The 12,993-nt window shown below is 44.2% G+C and overlaps 1 protein-coding gene across 1 annotated transcript in view; it reads right to left on the bottom strand.

Moving 5' to 3' along the window:
- The window catches only part of mybbp1a (MYB binding protein (P160) 1a), a 99,713-nt gene that overhangs the window by 28,244 nt on the left and 58,476 nt on the right, over nucleotides 1-12,993 (bottom strand). Inside the window, exons 22-23 of the mRNA XM_043718931.1 lie at nucleotides 11,129-11,260; nucleotides 9,356-9,424 (exon numbers count right to left, since the gene is read on the bottom strand). Of these exons, the coding sequence (XP_043574866.1) occupies nucleotides 9,356-9,424; nucleotides 11,129-11,260 (201 nt within the window). The remainder of the gene's footprint in view (nucleotides 1-9,355; nucleotides 9,425-11,128; nucleotides 11,261-12,993) is intronic.

Genomic DNA, 12,993 nt, shown 5'->3' with positions numbered 1-12,993 from the left:
ACAGAGGGATCTTGGGATCCATGTCCATCGATCCCTCAAAGTTACCACCCAAGTTGATAGGATTGTTAAGAAGGCGTATGATGTGTTGGCTCTCATTAGCCGAGGGATTGAGTTTAAGAGCTGCAAGATTATGCTGCAGCTCTATAAAGCCCTGGTTAGACCACAATTGGAATATTGTGTTCAGTTCCAGTCACCTTATTATAAGGGGGATTTGGAAGCTTTAGCGGGGGTGCAGAGGAGATTTGCCAGGATGCTGCCCGGGCTGGGGGGACAGGTCTTATGAAGAAAGGTTGAGGGAGCGAGGGCTTTTCTCATTGAAGCGAAGAAGGACGAGAGGTGACTTGATAGCGGTGTACAAGATGTTGAGAGGCATACAGAGAGTGGATAGCCAAAGACTTTTTCCCTAGGGTGGAAATGGTTATCACGAGGGGGCATAATTTTAAGGTGGTTGGAGGAAGGTTTAGGGGAAATGTCAGAGGCAGGTTCTTTCCACAGAGAGTGGTGGGCGCATGGAATGCACTGCCAGCGGTGGTAGTAGAGCCAGATACATTAGGGACATTTAAGCGACATTTGGATAGGCACATGGATAATAGTAAAATGAAGGGTATGTATGTTAGTTTAATCATAGACTAGGATAAAAGGTCGGCACAACATCGAGGGGTGAAGGGCCTGTACTGTGCTGTGCTGTTCTAAAGTTGATGGTCAGAATCTTTTCCCCATAATTAAAATGAGTGGGGATCAATTAAAGGGGAGGTGGGGGGGGGGGGGGGGGGGGGGGGGGGCGCAAGCTCAAAGGAAATCGGAGGGGCAGGTTTTCCCCCCCCACAGAGAAATGGTAGGAGTATGGAATGTTCCACCTGGGGTGGTGGTGGAGGCAGATACAATAGGGCTACTTAAGGGACTTTTAGGTAAGCCAATGAATATGCAAGGAATGGAGGGATTATGGACCTAAGGCAGGTAAAAGGGAGTAGTTTAATTTAGCGTCACGTTTGGCACAACATCTTGGGCCGAAGGGCACATTCCTGTGTTGTATGTTCTATCTGAAATCAAAATAAAAAGCATTCAGCAAGTCAGGAAACATCTTTGGAGGGATAAATACACAATGTTGAAGGGCCTGTTTCCGCACTGTTGGGAATCTAATCTAATCTCATTTCACTTCGATGACCTATACTTTTATGAATTTCAGAAATGCTGAAGTAGTGCATTTTCATTTGAATAATAGTTTTTGCTGTTGCTGTCCATATTCTCTCTGCATTTTAAAGTACACAAGATCGCTATATACTTCCTACCACACACCATTGAGAGAGCATCTTCACAACAAGGACTGCACTATGGCCCACTGGCAACTTGTTCAAGGGAAACTCCCGCGTTGGGCAATGCCAAACTGTCAGTTAGCTCTCAACATTTCTTGCTAAAAAAAACTCTGGGTTAAGCACAGCTAGAGGCAGCTCTCTTAGGAAGGAATAGAGATAGTAGGGAGCAGAATACCCTTTTCATCCCTAAGTGGGACACAAATGGAAAGGTGACTACATTTATTACCACAAAAGCACACTTTGCTGCTGGAGATGTGAAACATAAACAAAAAATGCTGCAATTACACAGCATTCTCACGAGATCAACTGGAAATATTAATGTTGTTTCTCCGTCCAACAATGCTGCCTGTCCAGCCGAGCATTTCCTGTTTCAACCTCACAATCAGTGTTTACTTAATGCTTGATAGAATTGATCCAGATTTCAGAACTGGCAAAGGCTGATTGGGCCTGAATGGTAGATTTCTGCACCATATTGGGCAGCATGGTGGCTCAGTGGTTAGCACTGCTGCCGCACAGTGCCAGGGACCCAGGTTCAATTCTAGCCTCGGGTGACTGTGTGGAGTTTGTACATTCTCCCCGTGGCTGCGTAGGTTTCCTCCGGGTGCTCCAGCTTCCTCCCAGAGTCCAAAGATGCGCGGGTCAGGTGAACTGGCCATGCTAAATTGCCCATAGTGTTCGGTGCATTAGTCAGGGGTAAATATAGGATAGGGGAATGGGTCTGGGTCAGAGGGTTAGTGTGGGCTTGTTGGGCAGAAGGGCCTGTTTCTATATTGGAAGGATTATAATTCTAATATTCCATGTAGGTTCATGCCCTTTTAAAGTTTCGTACAGGGTATTAGCAACACTGGCATTTGTTACTCATTCTTAGTTGCTCTTAAATTGATTGGCATTCAAGACCATTTCAGGAGTCAATCACACTGCTATGGGCCTGGAGTCACATGTAGACCAGACAAGTTAATGATCATACATTTCCTCTCCTAATGGACATTAGTCACCCAGAGAGATTTTTCACAAGAAAGATAGATTAATGATCACCATCACTGAGAAAAGCTTCGGATTCCAAATGTTGCCAAATTAAATTTCACCATTTAAACATATACCCTCAGAACATTAATCAATGGTTCTCCATTACTTGTCCAGCTACCTTTAAAATTAAGACAACTTCTCATACATTTTCATTCTCTCCCTCAATCTTTCCAACTATTGTTGAGATTAGCTGGCAGATTGCAATAGTGACTCATGCTTAACTGTAGGAATCATGGCACAAGTTTTCGTGCCACAGACAGCAAAAACCTAAATGGGCTGGATTTTTTTTTTTTTACTTATTGGTGAATTAGTCCAAAGATAAATGTTGCTCATGACGTGGAGACTATTTCCATTTCTGCAGTAGTGCCATGGGATCTTTACGAACACTGGAAGACCAATGAAGCTTTGGATTGAAGTCCTAAAACAGCACAATATCATAGTATCATGGAATCACAGAATCCCTAAAGCATGGAAGCAGGCCATTCGCCCCAACAAGTCCACAAGGACCCTCAGAAAAGCATCCCACCCAGAGCCACACCTCATCCTTGTAACCCTGCATTTTCCATAGCTAACACACCTATCCTGCATATCCTTGGACACTATGGGCAATTCAGCATGGACAATTCAACTAACCTGCACATGTTCGGGCTGTGGGAAGAAACCAGAGGGCCCGGAGGAAAACCATGCATTCGGGGGATAATGTGCCAACTCCACACAGACAGTCGTCCGAGGGTGGAGTCGAATCTAGGACCCTGGTGCTTTGCGGCAGCAATGCTAACCCTTGAACCACCATGCCACCTAATAGTGCAGCATTTCTTCAGTACTGCGCTGAAGTGTAAGACTATGTTCATGGCTCAAGTGAGCAAGCTAGCAGGAGACATTCAAGGGTTAAGGTACAAGGAACCCTTTGTTCTGCAAACAAGCCACAGCTATGGTTATAAGCATTAAACTGCCTGAGTTCAGGCTCAGCTGCATCCCTGGAATGTTTTCTGATTTTGTCAAGTCATATTTTTTCCACACGCCACATAATGACTGCACATTTTCTTTCTGCATTCCTTAATACCACACACAGGTACAAAGGCAGGCGTTATGTAGCATGACCAGACAGGTACCCGTACTGCAGTGTACTATTAATGAACTTAACTCCACACTACACCACTCAAATAATTATCAAGGTGTGTACACTAATATTAATGATGGAGTGAAAGTTCAGTTCAGTTCAGAGTTCGGTCACAAAATATGCACACCAGTGTTTAAATACAGTGGGCAGGCTTGAGAGTGGTTGCAGACTTTGCATCTGCCCCCCCAAAATCACCAAATGGCCCAGGGAAAGTCATTCACAGGGGACAGCAATGGAAGACACACTGCCCTGTAACCACAAAGACCTGCCTTTGGCCAGGACAGGGATACTTTTGCCAGGGTGGCCTTTTGCTGGGTCTGGAGTGAGGTCATCAGTCAGACAGAGCCTTGGGATGGGGGAAGAAGGCAGCTCTCCATGGCTTTGGGAAGGGAGAAAGAGACTGCTAGAAGGTTATTAGCATGAAAAGGTGCAAATGAACACTGAAAGGGAGAGAAGGGGGAGAGAAATAGGTGGCAAGATGGGTTGGGGAGAGACTGAGGCAACAATAAGGATGACAGGCATGGGAGAAAGAGGTGGCAAAAGATGTTACTGGGAAGGGTGGAGAAGACAACTGCAAGAGGTGAGGGGGGGAAAAGACATTGCAAAAGAGGTGAGGGGAGAGTAGGAAGGTGAATGAGGTACAAGTCGGGAGAAGGATGCTGCAAGGGAGGTGTGGGGGGGGGGGGCAGGAAGGTTGCAAGAAGTAGTGAGATAGGCTGCAAGGGAAAGAGAACAGTTTTAAATATAGCAACACTGAAGCATTTAGCTAATGATATCCAAGAAAAATTTAAATCACAAAAGTAATTAATTATTTCTACATGAATGTGGAATCTTGAGTTTAAGGCTGCGTAACTTCAGGAGCTACTGTACTTAGAAAAAAAAATTATTGTATTGAACATCGTCAATAAGTATATTTAAATGTGAGATTGAAATCAAGATATACTAGTGTTTTGTTTCATGATTAAAATATCGCAACTTTGTGCATGTGTAATGGAAATGTCGTTGAGACCTCACTTGTTTCCAGAAGGTAGGGTGATGGCTTTTTGTGTGTACATGTTTCTGTAAATCATTTTGAAAGAAAAACATTTTGTTAACTTGTCCGTTGTCTTGTATCTATTTAGATATTGCATATTCTAGGAAATTAATGTATTTCTTTGTGTTGTGATTTAATTTTACTGGAGAGTTGATAGTTTTTGACAATATTTATGAATCTTCTGTGCAGGATCAAATATTCCAGGGTAGTGCATGCTAGTATAAATTAAAAAGTTAGTTCTCAACAAAATTTCAAGAGTAGCCCTTGACAAAGAAAATGTATCTTGAGCAGTGGCACAAGCATGTACATTGGTAAATACTGATGACTGTTTTCTTGCACCTAGCATTTGCCATCCATTTACTGGAATCAAAATCAATTTGGAAAGAAAAGACTTTGTCAAGAGGACAAAGAGTGCTTGAACAACAGTGGAGACAAAATTGATGGGGAGTGAGTAGGAAAGTAGAATTTAGGGCAAAGTCACATCAGATCAACCAAGATTTCACTGAAACTACAAAATACTTAAAAGGTAGCTGCAGCTAAGATATTTCTTCTGGTTGGAGAAATCAGAACCAGAGGCTCAATTTAAAAATAAGGGCGATACCATTTAGGCCTAAGACAAGGAGATTTTTTTTTAAATCAGAGGGTTGCGAATCTTTGGAATTCCTTCTCACAGAATACTGTGGAAGCTCAGTCTTAGTATATATGATTTCTGACCACCGATGTCATAAAGTTACGAGGAAAGTGTGGCTTAAAAGCACTGAAGCTCAATCTTATTAAAAGTTAAAACAGGCTTGACAGACGGAATGGCCTACGCCTGTTCCTATGTTCCAATGCATTAGGGTAGTGCACTGAAAACTGATAATTTACAATAAAACTGAAAATATTGCCCTTTTCCTTTCACCTTACATGAAAGGGGCTGAATGACCTGATTCTGCACAACTGGGGATGGTGGCAGTGGTGGGGAGGTAACTTCAATTTAATGACAAAATCATTTTAGTTGAAGGCAAGATGTGGAGTTAAGGGTATTTGGCTTCCTTCCAGTTGGATGGGTAAGGTATAATTGCAACAAGACAATAACTGTCTTCAATACATCAGTAGCAAAGCGAGCTGACAAATCAAAGCTGCAATGCTTCCCAGTAATTAGCAGGGATGGTTAATTATAAAATACTCTGCATTCAGTGAGCTTGCAATGCCAGAAGCAGAACAAGCAGGAGTCCTTATCCAATATATTCTACGTGGTATCTAGAATGGACATTAAGTCTGGGGCATTGCATATAATGGAGGGGAGGTGGCGTTGTCCAAAGTAAGAACAATATGTTTTTTCAGGGCGCAGCCTATTAGCTGTGGGGCTTGAGGCTCTGATCTTCTCCTGGCAAGACAGCCCTTTATTTGAACGGAACCCCTCTAGCATCAGCCGCTTGGAACAAAAGGATGCAGTTAAATATGGCCCACCTCCCTGGTCACTATCAGATATGCATATCAGATAACTAACACAGTCACAATGAAAGATGGTTCCATTGCACAGCAAATGGTTTGAGGCTTAACCTGGACGTGCTACAGCAAAGGGATTGCATTTTCTTTTTGAAAAACCGAAGTGAAGAGAGGAGATGCGGTCTTTTCACAATGTGGACCTGCACTCTTCCTCACCCATCCTTTGTAAACGCCTGCCCTCCTGAAACTCTCTGCAGCACCTGCACTGAGCCGAGTGCCTGATTTCTTGCTGCAAGTTCATTAATTCAGGATGATCACAGCACTTGGGAGCTTTCAAACCACAGGAGATCAGGGAGCTGAAAACGCCAGTGACGCATCGGGTCTGGCGAGAGAGTCAGACATCAGGACAATGGAGTTGCAGAGAGTTGTGCTCCCTTTCCATGTGCTCAGCATGGTCTTGGGTCATGCAGGCTCAGTAAGAGCTAATTAGTGGAAAATGATTACCTTAACTGAATAGTACCACACACTTTGATAACGACAGCACAGTTAATGTAGGATGGCTGAAAGAACTGAAATTATATCCACAAGGGGATGGTAACTGTTGAGGTCTGCTTATGAAGGGTGACAGATCTTGCTGCAGACATTTCTTAAAGTATACTTTTATAAGTGCAGTCACAGCTTGCCCAGTACATTTACTTCCTCAGGCAATTTACTGTTCTAATCAAAAAAGGCTGTGCTAATATTTTGTATTCAAACAAGGCCCATCAATTTCTGCATCACAAATATATAGGAACAGACAAAACTGGACTCTGCTATGATGCCTGCCACTGCTGAATAGCTTGCAGACACTCGCAAATCAGGCTCACATGTGAAAGCTAGCCATCTTGAAGGAGAAGTCAAAACGTACCTGTGGAATCCTACCCCATTGCAGCTGGATGTTACTTTGGATGCTTTCAGGAGCAAAACAATGGAGAGAGGAAATTAAAAGAATTCTTGTAATACTTTGACAGGGAGGCAACCCTTTTAAGGGATTGTACTCCAAGCTATAATTGCTGTTTATGATTGTGCAGATTACACTCTGGAATATACGGCCCTCAATAAATTGAAGTCTCTCACAACTTGCACTGCAACACTAGTTGCATAGAGCAAGAAATATTTGCATTTATATAGCACTTTTCACAGTCAGATATCTCAAAGTGCTCTACATTCAAATCATATTTCTGATGTCTAGCTATTGTGATGAGGGAAAAGTGGCCATTAATTTCTGTTGATCAAACTCTCACAAACCGTAAAAAGGTAATGACCAGATAATCTTGAAATTTTTTTGTGATGTAGATAAAAGGTATGAGTCAACTGTGGCCTTTGTTTAAAATAGCCTGAAGATCTCCAACGTTCATCTGATTATGACGTAGGGCCTTGGTTTAACATCTCTTCTGAAAGACGGCATCTTCAACAGTGCAGCACCTTTTTTTTTGTAGTTCAGTAGAGCAGACAGAAACCATTTGAGTCTCCGAGTCCTCAGAACTTGTGCAGTCAAATTTACCAGGAGCAACACAGAGCAGACCGAGATGATTAAGATAGAGCCAACATCCTGAGTGCCACTCATGCCAGGCCCTATCTTCTGGCTTTGTGCTGGGCGAGGCAACATTCCAGGTGGCACTAAGTCAGAGTGCCCTATTGCAACAAACACAGGCCTCTTGTTACTCAGCTGGCAGCCATCAAACCCCACAACAGTGGCACAAGCCTGCAAAAGTCAGCAGTTGAGAAAGCGCCAAAATGTTGCGATGGCCAAAGAAAACTGCTTCACAGAAACAGCCTTGCTAAGTGAAAGATTCAATTGAATATTGATCGTGTCACACAACATATTAATAAATAACTTCTAGGATCCTGCGTGCTGAGTTTAAAAACGGTAAGTTTAATGCTAAGTCTTCATAAATATCTTGGTTAGTCCTCAATTGTAGTACTGTGGCTCACTCTAATCACCACACTTCAGAAAGGACATCAGACCATTGGAGAGGATGCAGAGCCTGATCTAGAAGAATGGCCAAAATAAGCTTAATATCAGCCTCACTATTAGTTGTAGGAAAAATACTGTAGTCTCAGTTATAAACGATGTGATAACTGGGCACTTCGAAAAATACCAGATTGCACAAAGTGGACACGAATATATGAAACTGAAAACAGTTTTAACAAACCTACTGGAACTCTTCGAGGACACAACTGGGACAATATATGGGTATGTTGCTTATCTAGATTTTCATAAAGTTTTTCATAAAGTCCCACATCAAAAAATCAAAATCAAAGGATGAGATTGGAGGTAATATGCTGGCAATTGGACCAGAGTTAGTTTTATAAAAACTCAGCCGGTCTGACAGCATCAATGGGGAAAATGCAGAGTTAATGCTGTAGGTACAGTGACTTTTCCTCAGACATTCTCGCCACAGAGTGGGTAAACAAGATGGCCAGCTAGTTATATTAAGTGTATGTGTTTGCACATGCGAGTGCACGAAAGAGAGAGAGAGAGAGAGAGTGTGAGTGTTTGGGGAGGGGAGATCTCATTAAAATGCTGAAAAGCCTTGAGAGACTGGACGCGTGGATGATTATCCCTCGGTCTGGTGATTCCAGAACAAGCATCACAGTCTCAGGGTAGGCCATTTTTGGAACAGAGAAACTTTGTTACTCAGAAAGTAGTGAACCGATGGAGTTCTCTGCCACAGAAAATTGTTAGGGACAGGAAGAAAGAAGCAGGCTCTTACAGACTAAAGATGTCAGGGGTTGTGGGAAGAAAGCAGAAGTATGGCATTGAGACAGGGGAATCAGCCATGATCATGTTGATTGGAGAGGGGGACTTGATGCGCCAAATGGCCTACTGCTGCTACTATTTTCTATGTTTTGATAAGGAACATTGACATTGGAGGAACTGGAGACACTAGAATTGTTTTCTTTAAGAGAAAAAGACATTGAATAAAGAGGTTTCACGATTATGAGGGGCTTTGATAACAGATCTGCGGAAAAGCACTTTCCATTCACAAGAAGGGAGGACACGGAATTAAAATAATTGTGAAAGATGATAAGAAATTGTTCAAAAGGGTAAGTTACGATGCATTACTCGAAAGTGTGGTGTAAACACATTCAACAGTAACTTTTAATTGGACTAGTACTTCAAGTAGAAAATTTGCAGAGGCTACAAGGAAAAGGTTGGTGGGTTGAATCAATTCGATCTTTGAAAGAGTTACACAGGTATGATGGGCTGAATGGCCTCCACCCTGGGCCGCAAGAGCCTTTGGTTCTAAAGAAGCAATCCCCTAGTAAAGAACACTACTCTACTATCTTTAATTCTCTTCCCAGAATGAAACCAGCCAGCTGGCATCATCAGTGTGCCTTCTGCAAAGGTTTGGTGGACTGAGTGGAAACAGCAGTCTGGCTCCTTACCTGTTGATGATGCCTCACACCGTCAGTCATGTACTTGATAGCAGACTGCAGCAGCCGTTTACAAATAACCTGAAACAGACGAGGAATCAAATCAGCAATGTCAATTACCTGATTCATGGCAGAATCACTGAGGACAAAGGAATGAACAAAGCAGGGAGAAAGTGTCTTTGTGCCAGTCATTCTGAACAGTTATCAGTTACCAGAGACATGAGGCATACAGATGGAACTGACTGATATGATAACTACAGCTAAGGTAGCCAGATGGCTCAGCTTACATTGCAGGCAGCAGAAAGAATGGCCAGCATTTAATAAAAGACATGTGATGTCATGGGGGGTAACAGCAGGATTAATGTCAGAGTTGAATTAGTTAAAAATTTACAGTTTTATATACTACACCCCAGACTTCCTTCCAAACTACAGTTAATACCTGGTTGTATAACTATCATTTCTATCTTATGACAATCCAATCCAATGTTCTCAGGGTGAATTCTTATAGTGAACAACATTCATGTCCAATCTGGCTGCTACAGCACTCAGATCCTCCCCACAAGATCAAAGTGACAGTGTCAGTTCCCGTGGCATGATCACAGGGTCTGAATATAAGCTGAGCACACAGACTGGCAACATGCTGTGAAAATGTTTCACTGTGGGATGTGCCTACACTTCACGGATCACGTGAAGTATTCGACAAGCAAAAATAAACAAAAAAGTGTGTAGGGGAAGGGGAGTGTTCAATAACTGGGACCAAATGATTAGTTATGCCACAAAATAAAGAGTATGTACTGGGGGTTAACCCTCACATTTAAAATCAGCAGTGAGCAGGTCCCTGTCCAATGGAGGGAGTCAATAAATGCACTTGATAAGCATAGTGTGTGACAATGCAGGTATAGTTCAGCATAGTCTGCCCAGAAACAGGCAGCAGGATACACCTGTGGGCGGCACGGTGGCACAGTGGTTAGCACTGCTGCCTCACAGCGCCAGAGACCCGGGTTCAATTCCCGCCTCAGGCGACTGACTGTGTGGAGTTTGCACATTCTCCCCGTGTCTGCGTGGGTTTCCTCCGGGTGCTCCGGTTTCCTCCCACAGTCACAAAGATGTGCAGGTCAGGTGAATTGGCCGTGCTAAATTGTCCGTAGTGTTAGGTAAGGGGTAAATGTAGGGGTATGGGTGGTTTGCGCTTCGGCGGGTCGGTGTGGACTTGTTGGGCCGAAGGGCCTGTTTCCACACTGTAAAGTAATCTAATCTAATCTAACCTCGAAGTGATCTCCTGCACTTACAAGATTCCACACATTAAAACGTTCCTGGGCCAGGGTCAGACTCTGCAACGAGCTTCCCCCACAGTAAAACAGCAAGTCACCACTAAATCTGCTTACTGTCCAGTACAAAGAGAGTTAGATTTCTGGGCAATCTGGTCAGCTGGGCGGTGTGAGCAGCATCTGCTGCTGACTGGAAGTCAATGGGCCATCATGGCTATGGGGTATTAGCTTGGCAGAGTCACTATCCTAATCACAGTCCGGGCACCTCAGCTCCTGTAACTGCATGAGACTGGGATTTAGGAGTGACTTGGCGCAAACCTAATGTTGACACTTGTTCCTGAATCTAACTCAACAGTCACTTCAACAATGCACAGGTGGCCACTTCCCCTTGTGAACCCAAACACAAGTCTGCTCTTTTAGGAGAGGAACTTGAAGACAACTCTCACATGCTTTCTTCTTGACAAAGTTTGCAATGGAACTTGTGCAAAAGCGGATTTAAAGTGCTGGCCAGACTTACTGGGAAACGTTCAAAGAGATTGATGAACATGCTGATGGTGAGGGAACAGTTGCGTTTGGTCATGAAGAGGGTCAGAGCTTTCTCGTAGACTGCAGTCACTCTGTCAATATCCACACTGCCGAGTGATCCAACCTGCAACAAACAGACAAGAGTACATTCCTACTGCTGAAAACTGCTGGACAAGTGCAAACTAAGGTGGACTTTTAAAACATTTAAGGTCATGCATTTGAGGGGGTAGGAAAGTGGTGGGTATTTGACTGCCCACAATACCTTCCCTCATTTGCCAAATCTTCTCCCCCAGCTCCCAACACTGCTGTGCTTCAACACTAATGCTGTGTTAAACACTGATACTGCAGAGACATCAAGGGTTGACTGCAACACCCCTCCCCTTACACAGGCAGTCAGCTTCCCTTTCTCTGCAAGAAGTTGCACTATTCCCCTCCCTAGCCTCATCGCCCTGTGTGATGTCCCCCAGCCCTTGCCTGAGGGTGTGTGTGTGTGTGTGTGTCTGTGTGTGTGTTTTGACTCTTCCCCCTCCACCTCCTCCACTGTAAGACAGCATATGGAAAGGGGCGAGCTAAAACCATCCACTGGGGACTGGCCAGAAACCAACTGGAAGCGTGACAAGTTATGGGGAGCTCACTGCTTACCATCCGTCATCTTCTTATTTATAGATGATGTACAGTAGAGATATCGGTGAACAAGGAAGGCCTGGTCACTCAAGCATGGAACAGCCTGTGTATTCCACAGTCCCCAGTGTGCAGCCTGCTTTGAACAGCAGGTGTGAGCCAGACAATGTCAGGGCTGCGTCGCTTCCAGAGGATTTTGGGTCAAATTTCATAATGTTTGCCTGCGCAGGGATGATCAGCTCATAATGAACATGCAGAGTCTCTTGGTGATCTCTTCATTAAAGCTCTGAAGGCAGTACAGTCGATTTTATAAAGTCTGAGGGGGAGGTCTGACTCGACCTTAATGTTTGCCAGTGAGTGAGTAGATGGGAATGCTTATTCTCTTCCACCTGCTCCATTCCCAATCGCTTTAGAACCAGACTGAAGAGCACAGGGCCCTGCTTGTCCAAGGTAGGTGGCTGCTGCTCATTCACAGCAGCAGGAACCAACACCAATTTACTGTGGGGGCTGTGTGGCAGGGGTTGATACAGCTCAGTTCAAGACGGTCAGATTCATCAATCGGAAAGGCCTTGGAATTGGAGGGAAATAGAGGCTCTGTAAGTGTTCTGTGGACAGTCAGTCATGACTGGTCTCTTGGCGACCACGTATGGGAAGAAAAACACAACAGTCAGCGTGTAATCAGGCCCCAGATTAGATGACAGAAAACAAAAGGGCAGACAGTGTGACTAAAGCAGCCGGCTGCCTGACCCGCAGCCAGGCCAGGACTGAGAACCACCTCCCACCACCTGCAGGGCCCTGAGCCCATCCAGCAGAAAATAAAAACCCAGAGCATCTCAACGCTTCAAAACCACACAACGGACATCTGTACAGGCAGGCAGCTGCGGAACAAAAATTACAGGCTACAGCAAATGTCAGCTTTGACATTATACTAAATTATAAGTTAGGTACATTTACAGCAAAGGATGAGAATGAAAACTGAAATGGAAAAAAAATTCAAGAGTATTTTGGCTTTAGCAGGGAAAAAAACTGATTGGGAAAGAGTGAGAGAGAGCGTGGGCTGGGGGGAGGAGACAAAGAGGGAGCCGGTGGGGAGGGGGTGGAGATACAGCACATGAGAGATGGGGCGATAGACAGAGTGCAAGAGATGGGGTGGTGAGATTGTGGGTGAATAAGAGACACTGAGCGACAGCTGGGGGAGGGTGGAAGGAGGAGACAGAATGACAGATGGTGGGGGTA

This window comes from Chiloscyllium plagiosum, chromosome 28 (genome assembly GCF_004010195.1).
Source record: "Chiloscyllium plagiosum isolate BGI_BamShark_2017 chromosome 28, ASM401019v2, whole genome shotgun sequence".
NCBI classification, from domain to species: Eukaryota; Metazoa; Chordata; class Chondrichthyes; order Orectolobiformes; family Hemiscylliidae; genus Chiloscyllium; species Chiloscyllium plagiosum.
The sequence above is the reverse complement of the archived record's forward strand: the minus strand, read 5'-3'. Positions and strand labels throughout refer to the sequence as shown.